This window comes from Typha angustifolia, chromosome 13, assembly GCF_048772165.1.
Source record: "Typha angustifolia cultivar Huaian chromosome 13, ASM4877216v1, whole genome shotgun sequence".
Classification (NCBI taxonomy): domain Eukaryota; kingdom Viridiplantae; phylum Streptophyta; class Magnoliopsida; order Poales; family Typhaceae; genus Typha; species Typha angustifolia.
In genome coordinates, this window is record NC_133251.1 from 4734676 (window position 1) to 4755039 (window position 20364).

The 20364-nt window shown below is 35.9% G+C and overlaps 3 protein-coding genes across 4 annotated transcripts; 2 read left to right on the top strand and 1 right to left on the bottom strand.

Moving 5' to 3' along the window:
• Nucleotides 1-870: 870 nt before the first annotated feature.
• On the top strand, nucleotides 871-3087 carry LOC140774678 (small ribosomal subunit protein uS14). The gene is made up of 3 exons (XM_073117764.1): nucleotides 871-1047; nucleotides 1489-1588; nucleotides 2847-3087. Exons 1-3 carry the CDS (start codon nucleotides 986-988, stop codon nucleotides 2853-2855), a joined length of 171 nt encoding a protein of 56 aa, XP_072973865.1. The 5' UTR covers nucleotides 871-985; the 3' UTR covers nucleotides 2856-3087.
• Nucleotides 3088-3318: 231 nt separating this feature from the next.
• Nucleotides 3319-8392, bottom strand: LOC140774677 (mitotic checkpoint protein BUB3.1). Its single transcript, XM_073117763.1, has 9 exons — nucleotides 8069-8392; nucleotides 7855-7985; nucleotides 7314-7396; nucleotides 6683-6949; nucleotides 5257-5332; nucleotides 4257-4337; nucleotides 4087-4165; nucleotides 3885-3985; nucleotides 3319-3798 (listed from the first exon to the last, which is right to left on the bottom strand). The coding sequence occupies exons 1-9, from the start codon at nucleotides 8186-8188 to the stop codon at nucleotides 3714-3716; spliced, it is 1023 nt and encodes a 340-aa protein (XP_072973864.1). The 5' UTR covers nucleotides 8189-8392; the 3' UTR covers nucleotides 3319-3713.
• A 530-nt stretch (nucleotides 8393-8922) lies between these two features.
• LOC140775056 (uncharacterized) lies at nucleotides 8923-18989 on the top strand. 2 transcript variants are annotated; one of them, XM_073118296.1, is made up of 10 exons: nucleotides 8923-9064; nucleotides 9609-9689; nucleotides 10676-10793; nucleotides 10888-10982; nucleotides 11439-11510; nucleotides 14004-14345; nucleotides 14450-14558; nucleotides 15975-16155; nucleotides 16753-16840; nucleotides 18616-18989. In XM_073118296.1, exons 1-9 carry the CDS (start codon nucleotides 9041-9043, stop codon nucleotides 16838-16840), a joined length of 1110 nt encoding a protein of 369 aa, XP_072974397.1. In that variant the 5' UTR covers nucleotides 8923-9040; the 3' UTR covers nucleotides 18616-18989. The 2 variants fall into 2 exon arrangements, with proteins under 2 accessions (XP_072974397.1, XP_072974398.1); XM_073118297.1 differs by having other exon boundaries at nucleotides 16753-16836.
• Nucleotides 18990-20364: the final 1375 nt, after the last annotated feature.

Below are 20364 nucleotides of genomic sequence, written 5' to 3' on the forward strand. Positions count from 1 at the left end.
TTTTTTCTCATAGTCTCTTTCATTCACTAAGCTCATAGTGATTTTATTTCTTGGGAGTGTTTGATCTTATTGTTCAAACTAATATATTTCTTAGGAGAACATTGTTTAATCTATATACTGTTGAGCTAATTTATAATTAGCCTATGTGCTTTATGACCTAAGTACAAAAAATTCTACCATTATATCATATTGAGTGTTTAAACATAAAACATGATAAATAATAAAATAACCCTATAGTTTTGCCTTAAGATTAAATTATTCATAAGCTTTTAATATAGAACTATTAATTTTTTCAATCCAAATTTAAAAGAACAAAATATTTATTTAAAGAGAAGTTTTCTACCATAATGAATATTAAAATGGTATGATTATTTTTCTTCCTCCATTAAATTCTATTCTTCAAATTTTAAAACAAAATGACCTTTTGTACCTCTCTAATATAAGATTGAAATCATCATCTAACCATTATAATGTCATTTATATTTACTCAAACCATAAGATTTTTAATACCTTAGGGATTTAATCTTAGAATAAATGAATTTTATAAAAAGTGGAATTATAATTATTTATAGAATAAATAAATTAATTTCGCCTGTTACAATTTCGAAACACTTAATAGATTGGGATATTTTTCGTTAATATATATATTTTTTATTAACTTTGGGATATTCATTTAACAATATAATTAAGACGTGACACATTTTCTCAATCTTTTATCGATATTTGAGCTTTTTTATTTTATTTTATTTTATTTTTTACTACAATCGATATTTGAGTTATTATCGGAGTCGAATCCGTACTCGACTGGGTATCTTTTCGGATGCGGATAGCGTCTCCGAATCCATTATAATAACCGAGAGGGTCATCGAGAAAACCCTAACTAGAGTTCCTTTCGCGCGCCGCAATCCCTAATTCTCTCAATTATCCGACGCTAGGGTTTCCTTTCTCCCGATCGCAGCCGGAGTAGAGAGAGAGAGAGAGAGAGATGGGGCATTCAAATGTCTGGAACTCACATCCTAAGAACTATGGCCCTGGCTCTCGAGTTTGGTATGTGATTCCACCTTCGCCTTCTCTCCGATCTTTTCCAAATAATTAAATCTATTTCCTTTTTATTCTATTTCATGTTTCGACCATTATAGTTTCAGTAATGGCAGAGAATCTAATCAGAGTTGCTAAGATATGATGCGTCCAGCGTGTTGGCATTTGAAGTGCGTCGTATAGTGTAGTGTTCCTAGTGGAGGTCTTTTGTAAAAATCTCGTTTTTTTTGTGTTCATATTAGGTTTGTGCTGTAAATGATGCCATGTTAATCTATCGTTCCTTTCTTGCTTATATTGATATTGCTGCCGTGTGATCATGTCTTCACTTCAACTGGTTTGCTTAGTTGTGAGATTATGGTCGATGTCTCTTATTGAGATAAACGCGTGATTTCATTTTGTGACCGCTGTTGATTGCTTGCAGATCTCATGTCTTTATTTCTCTTTTGACAGTAGGGTTTGCGGGAACCCGCATGCGCTGATCCGGAAGTACGGGCTTATGTGTTGCCGGCAGTGCTTCCGAAGCAATGCCAAGGAAATTGGTTTTATTAAGGTGAATATTTGTTATAGTTAGTTATATTTTTTTTATGGAGATCATGTTTTCCTCTTTGAGACTTAGACAATAGGATTGTTATAACAAAATAGAATAATCTACAGCTATAAAAGCCGCCTATTTGATGCATGTTATGTTACCTTAAATTATCATTCTTTATCTTTTGCAATATCATTTATCACTTATGATGCAGATTAAACTAGTACTAGAATTTTGTATTTTTGTTGGATTCTATATAGGAGAAACTCAAGAAAGTTTGTGGGCAGCTTGTTTATTTTTAATCTATGTCGGGTACTTTTCTTTTTCCTAATTTTTAGCTGTGATCTTATCCTTACATCCACAAGCAAGCTCCTCAAAATTGTTTGACTGAATCCTTTACAATACCTTCAAATTGTTTGACCAAATCCTTAAATGTTTCAAATTGACATACTTGTGCACCAGTGCCACTAAGCCCCAATCAGCCTGTGCCTTCTGCGCTTCTTACACGGCTGCTCTCCATCAAATAGTTTTCCTACCTATTTATCAGATTGCTGCCTCCTTTGAGATGGTGTTAGTCTTTCAGTCCGTCTTAGTTTTTCTCATTCTCTTTTCATGTATTGATGCCCATTGGTTTTATCTACTCATATGCTGGTTGTGGAGACTGGAGATCCATCACTCACAAGGTTTCTCGGAAGTCTGGTACCATCATTCATGCTAGGGCGACTATTTGTGATGAGGCTGCTGACACCAGATTATTTTTCCTCATATCCATAATTAGCCAAGGGTACAATGGCTTAGGATGCTTGTTAGATTTAGATTCAAAGTGGATGAATTGCATAGGTTCCTTTTCCTTTGCCCTCATTTGCATGTAGGTGACAGGGCCAGAGGTAGCTTACTTTTCTAGAAAAAAAAACTATCTTATCAAACAGCTCTCTGATACTTGAATTATTTTTCTGCTAAGCGCTGCTGGACAACTTTGGTGAGAGATGAAATTTTTCTATAGTATATATAATATTTTGCAGATGTTGACATATATAAAGAAATGTGTTAGTGCACAGTGCACAAGATATATATGCACAGCCCTAGCCCACATTCGCCAGAGTGGTTCTTTAAGACTTAAAAATTATCACCGAGTTGCAACATGGCAAAACTTAATCACTCTAAATGATGCTTTTAACTTTTAAAGATGTTTTGTTATATATATATTATTAGCTTTTCAGTGATATACTGCAGCTCTGCACTAGTATTGACTTCCATATATTTATTGTTTTTTCTACAGTACCGTTAAGGGCATCACTGAACTGCTGGCCTGCAGGGATATATGAGATGTATCTGCCACCACTTCGGAGTAGTTTCGTCTTTCTGCAATGTTTTATTATAGTTCACCTAGTAGTCTATTATTATGTAGTATCAATTATGTAATGGACTAAATAGTTCCAATTTTCCATGATTTCATGTTGAACTTATTGGCATCATATTTCTGCAATCATTTACAATTTTTTCTTGTTTTCTAGTTTTCAGACTGGCGTTTCTTTTAGGAACTGTGTTGTTTGGTTTCCCTGGTATGACAAAGAGTGGCCATGACTCATGACTTTGGAAGCTTATTATTCTGTGGTATCTGTGGATATGAATTACCAAAGTTTAATAGGTTTGATAATAGAGTATTAGAACTCAATTTTGGCATGAGCTGGTTTGTGCATATCATTTTGGACAGCTATTAGATGCATGCCAATGCATTGATCACACATCTAATCAAAAGAAAACATAAGAGGCCATGGCCATAGAATATAATAGACATTTGGTAGTACTTTCAACTTTTACTACAGGGAATACAATTTGAGAGATCCAAATCAATTGCCATGTCATCATTGTAGCTGATCCTCTCCAACTCAAACTGCGGGATACACAGTCCACAGGATACAGGCACAACTATCTGAAGTTTACCTGAGCCAGGCCTGACGTGAAGGAGGGATTTCAGGGATGACATATTCACATGACACAGATGGATGATATCTACTAATCCTCAAGCAACATAAGAGGGTTAAGAAAAGAGGACGCCAATAATGAGTGGTCATAATAATTCACATGATCCCTAACGTATGTTATATAGATTCTACACTTTCTTTGTGCCTCCATTAAGATTGGTTCATGGAGGAGTTGGTAATGCTTTAGGCTTTGGCTTGACCTCTACCTCATTGACATTTCGCACGAAAATTGCATCAGGCTCATGGCTGCAAGATGCATAGGGACTAGTAGTTAGGGTTATTAAACATGATAAGGAACTCAAAAGAAATAACTGGGATCATAAGAATCTCACGGTATATCTCCCTCTTCATATGTATAACTGGAAGCCACAGCAAGAAGGCGCCCATCTCTGCTGAAAGATAATGCTGCAATGCTTGTTGGGTACCTCGAATACTGTTAAAGGAGAGAGAAAAAGAAAAGGAAGATAATGGCAAGCATTAACAGCTTATGGATGTTGGCATCTGAAAGCACTTTCAATGAATGAGACTTCTTACCTGATATAATCTTTTCTTATTGTTGCCATCCCATACATTCACATATCCATCGCATCCACCAGTTGCAAATGTACCATAGCTGCAATGCACATTTTCTTGAAATGTGTCACACATGGTTTTAAATGACCAGATGAAAGAGAGATAATAGACAGAGAAAGGAGTGGAGTTACATGGGATGGAACGCAATTTCATTGACTGGATAAACAGTGTCCCTCCCAGCCTCAGATTTCCGATGGCACTTGAAGGCATACCTAGATAAAGAATCAGACAGAAAGCAAATGAATACAGAACACTAACATTATTGCCTACCAAAGTGTTATGAAGTTTGCTAGGTCAACCAGAATGCACATCCTTGCTTGTTCTATCATTTGGTTTCACAACTTGCTGACTAGAAAGAAAGAATGCTTTAAAAATTTTAGTTTTTCTTAAAAAGATAAAATATGAATATTTCCAAAAGTACGTATACACAATGACTTTCATCCAAGGTTTATATAAACGGCAAGTGTACTTTGATTGAATTTATGGCAAACACTAGTTAAACTTTTAATGTGGTTGAAAATCTGTTAGACTGGCTGTGTACAAGTACAGTGGCATACTGCAGTAATCCTTTATATATTTGATTAATCTAAGATAATATCTAAATTACAAGATAATATGATCTTTAGAAGAGTTAAATGGAGCAATCACAGCCTTTTCTTTTAATTATACAGCACTATGTCAGAACTAATGGCTGTTCCATGGTAGTTATTCTCAAGAAAAGTCAGTCCAATTGCCAAAATTTAGATGCATGTTATTAATGCCATAAACCAGGGATTATCATAGGATGGCATGCTCACTGGCAAACTTAGAACATGCTGACACAATCATGTATACAAAATTAGTGCATCACCTAAAGATCAGCATATTACCATATACTCTCTCAATTGAGGGATAGTGTCTCCTCTATTAAGCAAATTAGGCATTGTCATGAGATGTTCAAACAACCAGGAATCTGTACTACATCAGGTTAACAGCTTATTGTCATTTTCAAAAGCTTGCTAGCACATTATTGAAGAACACAAATTTTGAGTATAGGCTGTATCTTTCATTTAATCGGTGTTAGTCTTACAACATGGGTATGCCAATAACTTTTTCATGATATTCTAATATACAGGAAAAGAAACAACATACTTCTTAGCTTGACCAGCCTCAGATAAATCAAAGAACTCCATGGCAACACGTCCTTCCACAGAACTAAGAGCAAAACCTGAAACAAACAACAGTACATGTCACAATATATCTTGAGATTAGAGCAATGGATCGACTGGACGCCCAAAGTATAAACATCCAAAGTAAAACAGAGTATAAACATATAAAGTAAAAGAGAGAGTCCGTTAAGCATGAATCTGGTGATCATTTTATTTTGTATGAGGTTTTATAGATGTTCAACCAGAACATCATTCCCCCCCCCCCCCCCCCCCCCCCCACACCAAATGAAAGGGCAAAAACATGAATATATTGGAAAAGCCTCAAATCTTCTAAGTTCTTCATTATACTTGATAAAGCAGCATATGGTGCATACAAAACACTTGCATATCTACCCAACTACAGCCTTGCACCATTGGTTTGATTTAATATACATTAACAAAATTAGCTGCTGCTATTACCTGATAAACCATCTTCTTTTTCTTCGTCAGCATTAGTTCAAAGGTTAATTAGGAAGGTGAAGAAAAATCATCTTTTATATCCTTGCTCCTACAGACCAGTAGATTGTTGATTGTACTTCCTTCAATAATTTCAAAAAAATAAATGAAAAAACCCTATTGACTCCCTTTCTGTCTTTCTCCCACTCCAACAAAAGTAAAAAAGTTTGAGGCCCTACATTTTTACTACTTGACTTGTCGTCCAAAACACTTTGTTTATTCTTTTGTATCATAATCATTGATTTCTGATGCTTTAGATCAGAGCTGTTATTTGCCATACAATTTATCCCCACATTCTGGAATTTAAATGTTTATAAGTAGGGATTATTATTTGCTGACAGGACAAAACTACTAGCCTGATAGGGTTGAAAATTAATTGGTTTTTACATTGAATACTAGATTGTCCCATTGCTTTAATATTGTTACATCTATATTAGCAATATCACTTCTGGACTGCATACTTCCTATGCTATGCAACATTTCAATTTGCCAAGTTTAGGACCATGACCTGTAGAACAAATCACCAAATATTACTATCAATATTACAGCAATAATAGTATCAGGTAAAACAAAAGCAATGCTTCTACAACTCACAAATGAAAATGTTTGAAGCTACTATATTACATATTTACATGTAACTTGTGCAATCTTATAACAATCCAAAGAATCAATTATATAACTTAAAAATAATAATTTTTGGAAAATTTTGTATCACACATAAAGAACACCTAATGCAATGTAATGAGATACAGGTATGCTACATCCATCTCTTTAGAATCCAAGTACTCTTAAAAGGAAAAAAAAAAAAAGCAAAAGAAAAGGAACCATGATTAATAAGTATATCCGTCCATTTGGAATGGACTCAAACTTGTCTCTAGAGGTGCATCAGATATTCCAGTCACAGAGGCACTTACCTGTCCCATTGGGATAACAACGAACACATCTTGTTTGATATTTCAGAGAAGACTCCCTCCGTTGTTCAGGTTGGGACATATTTCGCAAGTCATAGACATTCACATGCCTTCCTGCTGTTGCAACAACTAAACGATGACCGACTAGAGAAAGAGAGTATACTCGTTCAGGCTGTGGGTACGTTCCAACAAGTGTGCGATCTGGTCCACTAGCACCTCTAGGGTCCCAGCATTTCAGTGTCTTGTCCCAACTTCCTGTGATTACCTGGCCTGAAAAGTATACACAACCAAAACAATATAATTGCTAAGGAAGGACAAATTGATACGTATGACAAATCCAAACATTATCTATAGTATTTACTCAGTTATAAGAAAAGCAACAGGCCAAATGGTCTGTATTAAATATAAATCTGTAGAGAATTTTACAACACAAGCTTAAAAATTATGCTAGCGATAACTACAGGAGAGAAAACTTCTATATGATTTTACAAAGAAGAAAAAGATAAATTTCCCTTCTATTATGGAAAGAAGTATGGCTTAAAACTATAATAGACTGACTCTTGTTACTTTTCCTTCTTATTTACTATGTAATTCTTCTTTCTGATATACTAAGTAATAATATGGGCTTAGCTACCTGCAGCATAAGAGTACTCTACACAACGAACAGGACCATCATGTCGTCCCAAAGTATCCTCCTTTCCAGAACTAAAGACGTACCTGCAATCAGGAGAAACATACTTGGCAATTAATAAGGTCAATTCATGATAAAAAAAAATGGTTATACGACTCAATTTGGATCCAAACTTCAAAGCTCTGTTGGCAAAACTGCTGCCCACTTTTCGTCCAAAGCAACTTTTATCATGAAGAATTGATCGCAAAGGAGAAGTTGAATCAGAACTAGGAAGTATAACAATTCTAAAAGACAGCTCCAAAAGTTATAAAATGGGAAATATGGTGCTTCCTGAAATTCAAGAAGCAAGATCAAGTATTCAAGTTAGAAGTAAATATTTTCTCATATGTAAGTTAAAAATAGGGGCTTGCACCACAAGAGGGGAACAGATGCAAATGTCAAGAAACTGAATATTCACGTGAATTCTAGATAGAAATACATGCGGACCGTTGTATTGCAGAAAGGTAGGTTCTCTAATGAGATTATCCCAGTCAACTCTTATTACCTCCGCACTGTGTTATCGCCACACGCACTAAATCCAGAAGAATCATCGTGGAAGCAGCAATCAAGAACAGGCCCTCCATGGACGAACTCCCCTTTAAGGACATTAGCGCCCGCATCATAGAGCCGAACGGTCTAATCCAAACGTAGATCGAGTAAATCTCGTTAGGGTTTCAAGGATCAGGAGATTGTCGACGAGATCGGAGGAGCAGACGTACCTTATCCCACGAGGAGACGAGGAGGTGATCGCTGTGGTTGGAGAAGCGGAGGTTGGAGATGCCATCGGAGGGGGGGTTTGACAGCTCTTTCCCGCTGCTGGGAGCAACGGCGGCGCTCATGGCGGCACGAGATCGGGAATTGCGAGGGTTAGGGTTTTGGAAGAGCAGGAGGAGGAGAAGACGAGAGAAGAAGGATTCAAATTTGGAAGCTAATAGTAGGAGATAGAAGAGAGAAGATAAAGAGATCTGCTATCTATTATATATATATATTAGAAGAGGTTTTGGGGGAGAGAAGAGCGGGCGCCGGGGGCGACGACTGGGGTTCAAAAATCTTGGATGAAATTTAAAAAAGAGTGGGGAGGAAAAAGTATTCTATATCCATTTTTTTGTTCACTTTTGTGATTGTGTCCTCTTACTTTATGATTTTATGTTTTGCCCCTGCTCTTACTGACTTGTTTGGGTATGATAATTTCCCTAATAAATTTATTTTTCTCTTAAATAATGGATAGAAGATGAGTATAATATTATTCATAAATTACCTGGATATTTCCTATATATTTAAATTTTCTGTGGAAAATTTTATTAAGGTAGAAGTGTGGAAGGATCTACGGAATTTTCAAATGGAACCCTAAAGTTTAGCTAATTTTGATGTTTGGACACTGCATTTTCACTATTTGCCCCTCAAAATGAGCGAAAGGTATCATGCATCGTGATCGGATCGGGGAAATAGGTAGACCCGAATCCATCAATGCCGATATGACATCAACCGTCGATCCTCAGCCGTCGATAGGATAACGGACGGCTATAAAGTGCATGCCTCTCTCTAACTTCGTCTACAAACACCGGTTCCTTAGCTCTCTCTCTCTCTCTCTCTCTTCTCGTCAGATCTCTTGAGGTGCGCAAATCTCCGATGTCGTCTCGATTATATTAGGCCTCAATTCGTAGCCAAATTTTAGGAGATTCCTCGTTGCGATGGTTGTCTGCAAATGCCGCAAGGTAATTTTTTCCCCAGTAGCAGGAATCTTTCTAATGGATCTTTTCTCGTAATTTGTTTTTTGATTGGGAATTGGGAGGACGAGAGATCTCGGATGGTTCAATAAACTGATCACTGTATTGATATTTAGTGTTGGTTTGATGGTTTTCTTTGGTGTGGATTCTTGTGATCGCATTTGATCGATTCTTTGTATGATCCGGAAGCTCTTTCTGATAGCGACAACTAGGTTTGGATTCACTTACCTCGTAATGGAGTCCTGAGATCGATCAGTGTTTCAGGAACTTATTTTTATAATTTGCTTGATTGAGTCAATTGCAAAGGTATATTTTGTGAGCGAGAGAAGTAGAGATGCAAATCTTGCTCTTGGAAGGCTTGGAGTCGATTTTGTTGAATCAGGCCTCACTAAGTGAATATAGCATTCTTTTTTATCTGGGCGGTTAATATTATTTAATTGATATCAATTATCAATTTACAATCAGTTCAAGGGTTCTCTAATGGCCAATAACTTTGATGATGAATGATATTAGTTGAATTTATGGATTGCAGGCAACCAGGCTTTATTGCTTTGTCCACAAGGTCCCCGTATGTGGGGAATGCATCTGTTTCCCGGAGCACCAAATCTGCGTGGTAACCTTCTTAGCTTTTGTTTTACTACATTCAAAAGGAAACTTTGGCTTTTCTCTTCTTCTTTGGCATATCTTGATTCAATGAAAAGTACTTTCATTTTGAAATAGAAAGGTGTCCTGTAAAGTGGTTATATGCAAACACAGATTATTTGTTTACAATTTCTCTTATTTAGAGAAAATATAAGGAATGTCGTAGCATAAGGAATCCCTTGTTTACATCTTGAAAAGAGAGCTTATGAGCCTTTATCTATCACATTAAAGAAAATCCTGGAATGAAAGATCTCTTAACTAAGTACTAACTGCACATTTCCTGCTTTGAATTGTTATAATGGATATATAAATATAATTATCCTTGCTCTCTGTATATGAAACTGATAATTCTAGTGGACCTTGGACCTTCATGTGTTCTTTCTTTTCTTTCATAAGGTATGACTGACTGTCATAGAGCACTTTGGTATGTAGCATTCAGTTAATAGAAAAATATTGAAAAAAAAGATATTTGGCTAAATCTTTTGGATAGTTTCAGAAAAGGAGGAATAATATATGAGACAAAATAACATGATAATTCCATATAAGAGGAACAGCAAAAAAACATCATTATGATGGAACTCTATATGGTAGTTCCTAGCAATCAAATCACAGCTATTCTAGATAGATTTTGGTGACATCTTTCTTTTGCACCTGAGTATAGGCATTACCTCATTGACATCTTTCATGGAGTGGTTTGGATTTGGCCAATTCATATTGATAACGAGATATATTATGATTTACTTGATATTTTACTTGCTTTTGAAAGACTTGATGAAGTCATTTTCTGCGTATCATTTATATAGCGCTGTTATACATATCTACATAAATCAGCTTCTACAATTACATGAAAGTACTTGTGTGGTTGCTATTGTCTAAATACATCTACTCATCTGATACTGGTAAAGTTAAATTTTTATTTATTGATGTGAATATCACACTCATATTTTCTATCTTTAGGTTAAAAAATACTCTGAATGGGTGGTTGATGGAGAGTATGACTGGCCTCCTACATGCTCTTCATGCAATTGCACGCTAGAAGCTGGAAGTGATCAAACCACTCGATTGGGTTGCTTGCGTATGTGATATATTATTTATGTTTTATTCTTCAAAATGTTATTTCACCTCAACTTACAATATGTTAAGGCATAATCTGTTTGGCTCCTTTTCAGATCTCATGCATACAAATTGCTTGGTGTCACATATTCAAAGCTTCCCAGTTCAGACCGCACCAGCTGGATATGTTTGTCCTGCATGTTCAACTCCGGTAAGACTCAGTAAGAGAAGCCCAAAGAGAAAAACGAAGATACTATAAAAAAAGGCCTCTTTATATTTGATTTTATTTTCTGTATGCAGGTAAATACTAGATTATAGTAAAATTTTAAGTTCTCCTATCATAGTGCTGTCATTTTCTTTTCTTTCTTTCTTGAGTAAGAGAAGAATTAATATTTCTTTCAGTGGGACTTTTATGCATGGGAGAAGTAATAGCAAAACTAAAAGAAATATTGAAGAAAGTGACAAATGTTAAGGATAAACCATAACTGTACATTACAGATATTAGAGATATAGGTCTTCTAGTGAAATCTCAGTTAAATTTTTTATAACATTCATTTATTTCTTTTATGAGTGACTTAGTGATCCACACAACTTTGGTGCTTTGAAACACTTACCTAGTAATTATGCATTAGTTTGTTGGATATTAAATAGTGTTGTTATGCTGCAGATATGGCCTCCTACAAGCATTAAAGATACAGGATCTTGCCTTCATTCAAAACTCAAGGAATCAATTATCCAGGTTAGGCCCAAAATTGCCTTGGCCCTTACACTATATTTGCTAGTGTTTTTTTGTTTTTGTTCTCTTACATCCTACAATACGTCTGGTTACCATAACTCAAACTTTACGAGGAGACTTTGATTGCTATTGGCTTTTATTTTCTTTCTCTACCCATTAATGTGCTGATCCTCAACTAAAGTACCTTTCTCCTTGTCGGTGACAAATCCTCACTAGGGGTGGCAATCGAGTTGGGTTAAGTGGATTTGGGTCGGGTCAATTTTATTCTAACAAGAACATGATCCGATTAATAAGCGGGTTGTATTTCGTAAACACGAACACGACCGGATTATTAAATGGGTAACACGACATGACCTATCTAATCCGTTTAATAAACGGATCGGGTTAACATAACCCGTCTAACCCGTTTAATAAACGGGTTGTGTTAACATGACCATCTAACTCGTTTAACACGACATGAATAATATAATAATATTAACATATATAAAATTCAATATTTAATTCATTCTATATAAATAGTGTATTATACACGACACGAAACTCATCTCTGTCGTAGATATCTGTAGCTCTAGGCCCATCCCCTTTTCCTCTCAATCTAAGATCAACGACAAGTAAAAAAAAAGAACCAGTCTTCTTCTAAAAGTTACCTAGAAACAAAAAAATAAACTGCATAAGAACACTCTCAGTGAAGATCTAGCATCCCAAAGCAAGAACAAATAATCAACATTCAACCAAGAACTTGCACAGCTCACACATTTGCCTCAAAATCATCCCTTGAGGTCTTCATCTTCTTGCTCGCCTCATGCAAACCGTCAAGGCTACAAACCAGAGTTGTGCAATTTGTTGTTCTCTTACATAAGAATGATTGATGGCATTGGGGTTTACATGCAGTAGTTCAAGAAAATAATCCCGAAACCACCGAATAAAAAAAAATCAAAACACAGATCATCTTAGGAAACAAAACCAATGGCATAAAAACAATTAAATCAATGACATTCGACTTTTTGTGAGCGTCGATTGGAGCCATCTTTCGCTTGGGAACACGGATCGATGTGAGGCTGACTAGATCCAAGTACTCAACGATTAAGAGTTGGTCCTCCCTGCTCTCCTCTTTGTCAGGCTCTAATTCCTTTGGGTTGCGATTGCCGGTCAAAGAGGTGGAAGAGGCGACGCTGGTGTGGGAATCGGTGGTGCGGCGTTGGAACTAACGGTGGACGTCGTGGAGGAGAGTCCCTCCCCCTATATAACGACGGTAGCATGGCGTGTCCTCCGACCGGGCGATCGCGGCATTGCCCGCCTTCTCCTCCCCATCTCTTCTCTCTCTTCTCTCTTCTCTCTCTTCTATAATGTAGCAGACGGTAGACAAAGGCACAGAAGGAAGTACCGCGTTAGGCGGTAGACGAAGGTGGAGAAGAACGGAGACGAAGATGCTTGGGGTAGGTGGTAAGTGGAGGCATCACGCCATCGTGACAGGCTGCAGGTGGAGGCGGGCGATATTTTTCCCCCTTTAGATGAGGCTGCTGGTGAGGAGTGGAGAGTGGAGAGTGGAGAGTGAATTAGGATAGGTGTAGTTAGGGGTTTTAGTTTTTTTTTGTTATATATATATATATATATATAATGGGTTGGCAAGTTAGCGGGTTGACCTAACTCAACTCGTATACTTAAACGGGTTAAAACAGGTCAGTAGTATAAATCCGAACACGACCCGATTATTAAACAGTTTAGGTAGGTTAACCCGTTTATGACCCGAACCCGATTAAGAGCCGGGTTATTGTGTCGAGTTATCCGGTTAGGTCAAATTTTGCTACCTCTAATCCTCACATATGGATGACTATATTTATCTTTTAGTTTACATCTTGATATACTTCATTTAGATTTCTTGTTGACAACTTTATTCAAATATTTGTTCTATCATTATCTTCTCAGTTTAGGGTTCATAATTCTAGCTTTAGCAGTTGCAAAGATAGTGTTTATTTATTTTTCTAGAGTTATGTTTACCATTGGTGCTTTTTGTTTATTTTAAGTCATGACTGGCTACTCAGCTGAGGGCAACTTGTTGAGCTATATGTCAGCTTCCTGACATTCTTTGATAGTTTAATTAGTAAGTGTAGGTCTGCTCTCAATTGTTAGGGCATATGTTGGTCTGTTCTTTTTTGTTTTTCTCATGTCTGAGAGTTCTATACCATATTGTTAGGTCAAGTTGTATGATATGATCTTATAGTTTTTTAGTTCTTGCTAATGTCCCTTTTAGGTGCCTCTTTGATCTCTTATCTTCATGATAGTATATTTATTTGTTTTCCATGTAACATATCTCTAGCTATTTTCGAGCCTGCCTCTGATAAAATCCTGCAAATTATGCAAATGGCTTAATAATGATAAATACAAGAAACGGACCTCTTGAAATTTGGTGCTTAAAGTTGCAGTGCATCTTTAATTTTACTTTAGTCAAGAAAGCTTGAAGTTAGCATATGCTTAGTGCTTTCTGATGTATTGCAGACTGGCTTGGAGAAAAATGTGTTTGGAAATCATCTTGTTACAATTCCTACAGTTGATAGCCGTAAACCTCCCCCTGCTTTTGCTTCAGACCCACTTATGCGTGTACCTGGTGTTGAAGATAGAGAACTAAATGGTGCAAATTCATTTGACTCTATCAAAGATTCAAGCTCACCACCATCTTCTCTTGCCAAGGATAGATATTTGGATGGTGTATACTCGTCTACTATTGGTCCTGGTTCTTCTGAACCAGAGATTATTGAAATAGCTGGTTCCAATCCCATAGGAAGCCAATTCATGCCAGATCAAGAACCCAACTTCATCAAAAGCTCCAGTCCTGTTGGCGTAAGTGATATCTGAGCAAGTAACCTACCCTCTTTAAGATATTCTTTTAAATGAGAATACTCATCTTTCTTATGTCCACGGATTATGGATGTAACATCATGCAGCCTGGTGCTACAACACGAAAGGGTATTTACTCTGTTGAGAGACAGAATTCTGAAACTTCATATTATGCTGATGATGAAGATGGGAACACTAAAAAGTATACGAAAAGGGGTGAGTAGAAATAATAAATTTTTACTGTTCCCTCTTTGCACCATTTTATACTTTCTCTTCTAGGCTCAGTATGGCTTTTGCAAAACCTCAGGACATCACAGCAGAGGTTAAAGTTATTTCCTGTATATCTTTTGTGCTGGATCTTTTATCTTTTTCTTTTGTTCTCATCACTATCAATTTAAAGGTGATTTTTAGTATGGACATACTGTTAGGAACCCAATAATAAATAAGTTCATCATAGTCTTCATTAGTTTACTTGAGTATAAACTCTCAAATTCCTTCCACTCTGGATATATAGAGAGGTCTCTGATTCATTGGCCACAGAATGTGTGGAGTTTCATTTCTTTAAGGTATATCTGTCATTTTGATGTCCATTAAATGGGTGCCTTGTCATGTCATGACACGCAAAGCCAACACTGAGTTGTGTTGAGTGACCATATTTTTATTCTTAGAATGGAGGAGCAAGATTATAATAATTTGCCTAGGATAGGTTCATGATAATGATTTATAATTTTAAAAAGAAAAAATGCTGTATTCTTCGGCAGTTAGTTCATAGAGCTTCAGAGAGTTGTGGAAATCCAAACTGATTGTTTATCTTGTATGTACGAGGGTGACGAACCAAATAGTGTTGTTTCATGTAAAGGAAAAAAGTCACCTACATGCTATAATGACTTCTACTTTTTCATGTTTTTTATTTTATTTTGTAAAAAGTTAGTACACTTGTAATATAGAAGAAATGCTGAATGGTGATTAATAACTTTCCCAGGAGTTTCATTTCTGAAGGTGATCCTTTAGTGTTTTTTTTTTTCTTTTGAATATTTCCATGTAAGGTTAGTCAGTAGGGTTTGTTAGAACTTACGAGTTCCTGAATTTGTTGTATCTTGGTTTGTGGGTTATAGTGTCATACCATTGCTACTTCTATGCAATAGGGGTTGTTCTAAGAGGATAAAGTTAGCCTATCTTCTATGGTGAAAGAGAACTTGTGTAATATCCTTTAATGTATGAGTATGACCTTAACAGTCTCTTAACGTGATAGTTGCATGCATGTGTTGCTGTGATGGTAGTTTTATGCAAGCCCCTGCTGGATTTCTTTCAAGGGATCCATGTTGTAGTTCAGAAATACTTGCACACAATATTTCTGTGAACTGGTGAAAAGAAATCAAACATGTGCAGTTAAGAAGTTGTTATTCACTTGATATTGTAGATTAGGCAGTTCAGTGGTTCTTATAAAATAGTGACAGTCAATGATTTTGTTCAACTTTATTACAAAATTAGGAGAATGATTGATATTAATTGCATTGATAACTGTACTTCATAGTGGCAAGCATGTTGGTTGCATTCTTTATTTTACTGCAAACAATCAGTTTCATTTAGGCTTCATGAAATCTTGTCCTGAAAGTTTAAATCCAATATCAGGTTCCCTTCGTCACAAATTTCTGAGGATGTTGCTGCCTTTCTGGTCTAGCGCATTGCCTACTCTACCAGTGACAGCACCACCTCGCAAAGACACTACAAATGATGTTTCGGAAGGCCGTTTGCGACATCAAAGATCAACAAGGATGGACCCGAGGAAAATCTTACTCACTATGGCGATCATGTAATATTTCTAGATACTTTTCTCATTCGTTCCTGTTCTTTTCCTGACTGCTTTGACCACTAGGAGATCTATTTTTTAGCCACTTCAATTGGGCTACTCTAGTGATTCCAATAACACACTGAAAGGAGGAATCTTAGTTTTCGTATTTGGTACTAAGTTACCAACTATTTAGATGGTCAGACACAAACAATTTCATGGAGATATCCAGTCATATTCTCTTTATCTAATATTTTAAGTTTCGCTTGATTCTAAAGGTTAAAATATGCATAGGATACTTGCAGATATGGTAAATATGTAACCAAAAAGAGCTTCATGATTATGCTCTCTTATTAATTTTAAGATCTAGGACAAAGGTCCTAAGTGCGTTCTGTGGTATTATGACTACATATTATTATCGAACAATTGGAACTATTAATTTAACTGGCACCGTATTCTTGTTCTGATTGGGTTGAACTAGATGCAGTTTGTAATCACAATGCTCTATTGGGGGTCTTGCTTAATTATAATTCTGTTTACTCTATACTTATCTTCGTTTCTTATGGTAATGAGGAAGTTCGTTCAAACTATCTCATTGTGGAAATATGTGTGTGAGTCCAGGGCATGTATGGCAACAATGGGAATCCTGTATTATCGTTTGGCACAACGCAGTCTTGGCGAAAATGTTTTAGAAGATGAGCCTCAGTAGGTACTGTCTGTTCTTAGTTACATTATTGGTTCCATGTGATGTAGCTTCATAATTGTACTTTTATCTTTTCCTTCATTTCAAGAATTTCTTGAGGCTTTGGTACATGGACTAATCATTCATTTTCGGAGAGGTCTTGCTAAATGTTGATCGCAGGAGATGCTTATGTGACTATTTTAGCCCTTAAACTTTTGTCCTGGCAATATTCTTACTGTTAGGAAATCATTGATTCTGGCTCATGGGATGTTCTTGGTTCAATACAGAGGATTTTTTTTAATTCTTTGCTAGTTCATTTGGTTGGTAGCACTAATGAAGTAATGAACCATATTAACTGGTAGCTAGCCTCCATTTCCTTGCTTCATCTTAGACATTATGTACCCTGGTGTTGTGATCTTGATAGTTTTTGGTCTGTCATCGTGCATCCTCTAATGTGCTTTACCGTTGTTGGAGGGATTGAGTCTGCTTAATCAAAGAACGCTGGTCTCTTTTGTTGCATAAATTATATATGAACCACGCTTTTTGTTTCATAAGTGCTGCTTTTCTTGTAGGCCTCGTCAGATGATCTCAGTGGTTGAATAAGCTAAAATAGACTTAACTTTATAAATTAGTGATCGATTTATGCCCATTTTTCTGTCAACCATTGTCTTTGGCCTGTTTTGTAGATCTCCGTTTGGGGACTCTTGGTTCCTAACAAAGTGAGACTGAGAATTGCTTGTTTACTGAAAAATGGATATGTTACATAGTGCTCTTACCTTGACATAAATGATTGTATTGTATTGGAGCCTTGCTAAGTAATTTTGCTTGTGATAGAGTTGAATAAAAACGGCCAACTATAATATAACTGTTTTTGACTCACTTTTTCTTTTGTAGCATGTTTTGTGCTCTATTTGTGGTGGAGGTGGGATCATTAGTTTTCTGTTTCATATTAATTTACTTTTGTGTAGGACTGTAGGCCTTTAATTGAGAAAATTGTCAAGCTAGATTGTGCGTGAATAGTATGTTTTATTTAGTAGTTGAATGTCTAAAACACCATATATGATATATCCTCACTTTATTCGAAGTATGTGCTCATTTTGATGCATATTGCTCGATTTGGTCAATAATAATCCTTGGGAAGAGGTAGCAAGATCATATCAACCCTACCAATTGCATAATTCATCAGATGCCTTTGGAAGATATATGGTCAACCACTACTTCCATGTCTTCACAGCTGGACTGCGCAATCTTAAATGACCAGCAGAGTTGATAATGTTCTTTTAAGAAAGTCAATGCGTTATCTGGTAGTGGAGCATCCTGTAGATGGTATTCCTTCCAATATTTCTTTTAGCAACTCCTATTTGAGATTACATTTACTACGTAATGAATGTTCATCATCTCAAGGGCAAACATGATTATTTATAGTGGGATATGGATTTTGCCAATCTAGATGAGTTTGGAAATTCTGTTCTATATCTATCCTTTCCGATTCCAAATAGGAAAAAAGATCACCAGATTCAACCTGAAAATGTTACACTTCGACAGCAACAACTAAAAAAGACCCTCATTGATTTGAGAGGCATTTCTATGGTATAAGCTACCTCTACTTCATATGTAACTGTTGACTCTCTCATGATTTGTCAATATTTCTGTAGTGTTCTGAATTTATTTTTCAATTAGCATATGCTAAGAGACCGACCAATCTTATGTAGCTTGTTTGAATAACACATATGCCTCCTTGTCAGTATAATTTGGGTGTGTTCCCAATTTGCTATCTTACCCTTGTTATCCTATATCTGCAGGTAAGAAACACAAACTGGGAGACTGCTTTGATGAACAGTGGAAGGAAATAGATGGATCCAGGTCTCCAAGATCAAATCTCACAAAATTGCAATAAGTGGTTCCAAATGTTGGTTGTGGCGACTTCTCCAATATTTCATCAAGTGCTTTTGTTCAAAAAATAGATTGAGTAACCCCATAATTTACAGAGGGTTATTTTGTCACCCCAGGGTCTTAGATTTGTAAAAGATAGCTATGTATAATTAGTTGCCACAATGCTTTTGTTCTTTTCTTTTTCTTTTTCTTTTTTGTTACACCCTGTTCATTTGCCATGGTCAGACTGTTTTAATTACATATACACAAAGATCTATATTTGTGGATGTATCATAGATCCCCAGGTCAATGTGTGAGAAATCTGATGTCTTGCATAAAGAGATTAGCAAATGAAACTGGAACATCTTTTACTCTGAGTATGATCCGAAACATGAAAGCTTTTTAGAAACTCTCATTCATGAGCCAGGTTAAATAGTTTCTGGAATAAGATCATGGAACTCTAAAACCAACCACAGGAATACCAATAATGAAACACATTTTTAAGTCCCAGTTAAATAAATGCCATCTTTGTAACCTCTGATTCATACAAAAAGGTAAAAGGAAAACTTGAAATTATATCTATTTTCCTTTGAATTCAGGAGGAATACAGAATGCAAATATCCAATCCATTATAAATAACCTTCAAAGTGGTAATTTGTATACTTACAATTATTTATATCTTCCTTCCCATGATTAATTTTAGGGAAATATTACTTTACTTCACATTTTATTTTTATCATATTTTACACCCTATGTGGACTTGTCTATCATTTCATGCCCTGAAATTTTATTGTATTCACCCAAACGGAGTGGAATTAAGAAAAAAGAAATCTGGTCATGATAAGTAGTGGAACCTCTATTTAAACTTTAAAGAATCCCAATAGCAAATTTTTAATATCTTATTATATCATTTGATGTTTCGAGTAAACAAAGTTACCAGCATTAAGATGACTATCTTACCAGCCAATCTAAACGAGCTTATAATCTAGGTTTTCTTAATGCATAGTATATTCATATTAGTCTAAATAGGTCTTGAGAAGGGTCTAATTAGGGTGTCTCCAACTTAAATCTATTTTTCATTTTTTATGTCTCTTGTTTTGGTATTTCTGAGGATAGAATAAATCAATATATTTTGGTCTCAATCTAATCTACCTAATATTCTATCAAACTCTAGCTTATGTATCTTTCTCATGACCAAAGAGGTCATGGGTTTGTCTTCAACTCCAAATAATTTTGTAGAGAAATTATTTGGTAATTTAGTGATTTGGCTTGATTTAGTTGATAACTCGGCTGTGTGGTTAGTTGAAAGAGCAATTCGGCAGCACGATGGTTTGGAGCAAGCCTCGACAGTGTTTGATTTGGAGCAATTATTCGGCGACGCATATAGCTTAAAACCTAGATTATGCAGCTAAAAGTTTGGTGTGGCCTAAGTACCTCTGTATCTAGGGAAAATTGGTCATTTGTCCGGTCAATATCTAACATTTAAGCTCATTAAAAAAAAAAATGAGATGCAACAAATGCCCAAATGAGTCTATAATAATATCATAATATGATTCTAATATAACACAAATAATTGGCTCTTATTATTCGATTCACTTAGTCTATAAACTCTAATTTATTAATCAAATAAATAGAAACCAATATATATATATATATATATATATATCCTCCACAGTGCA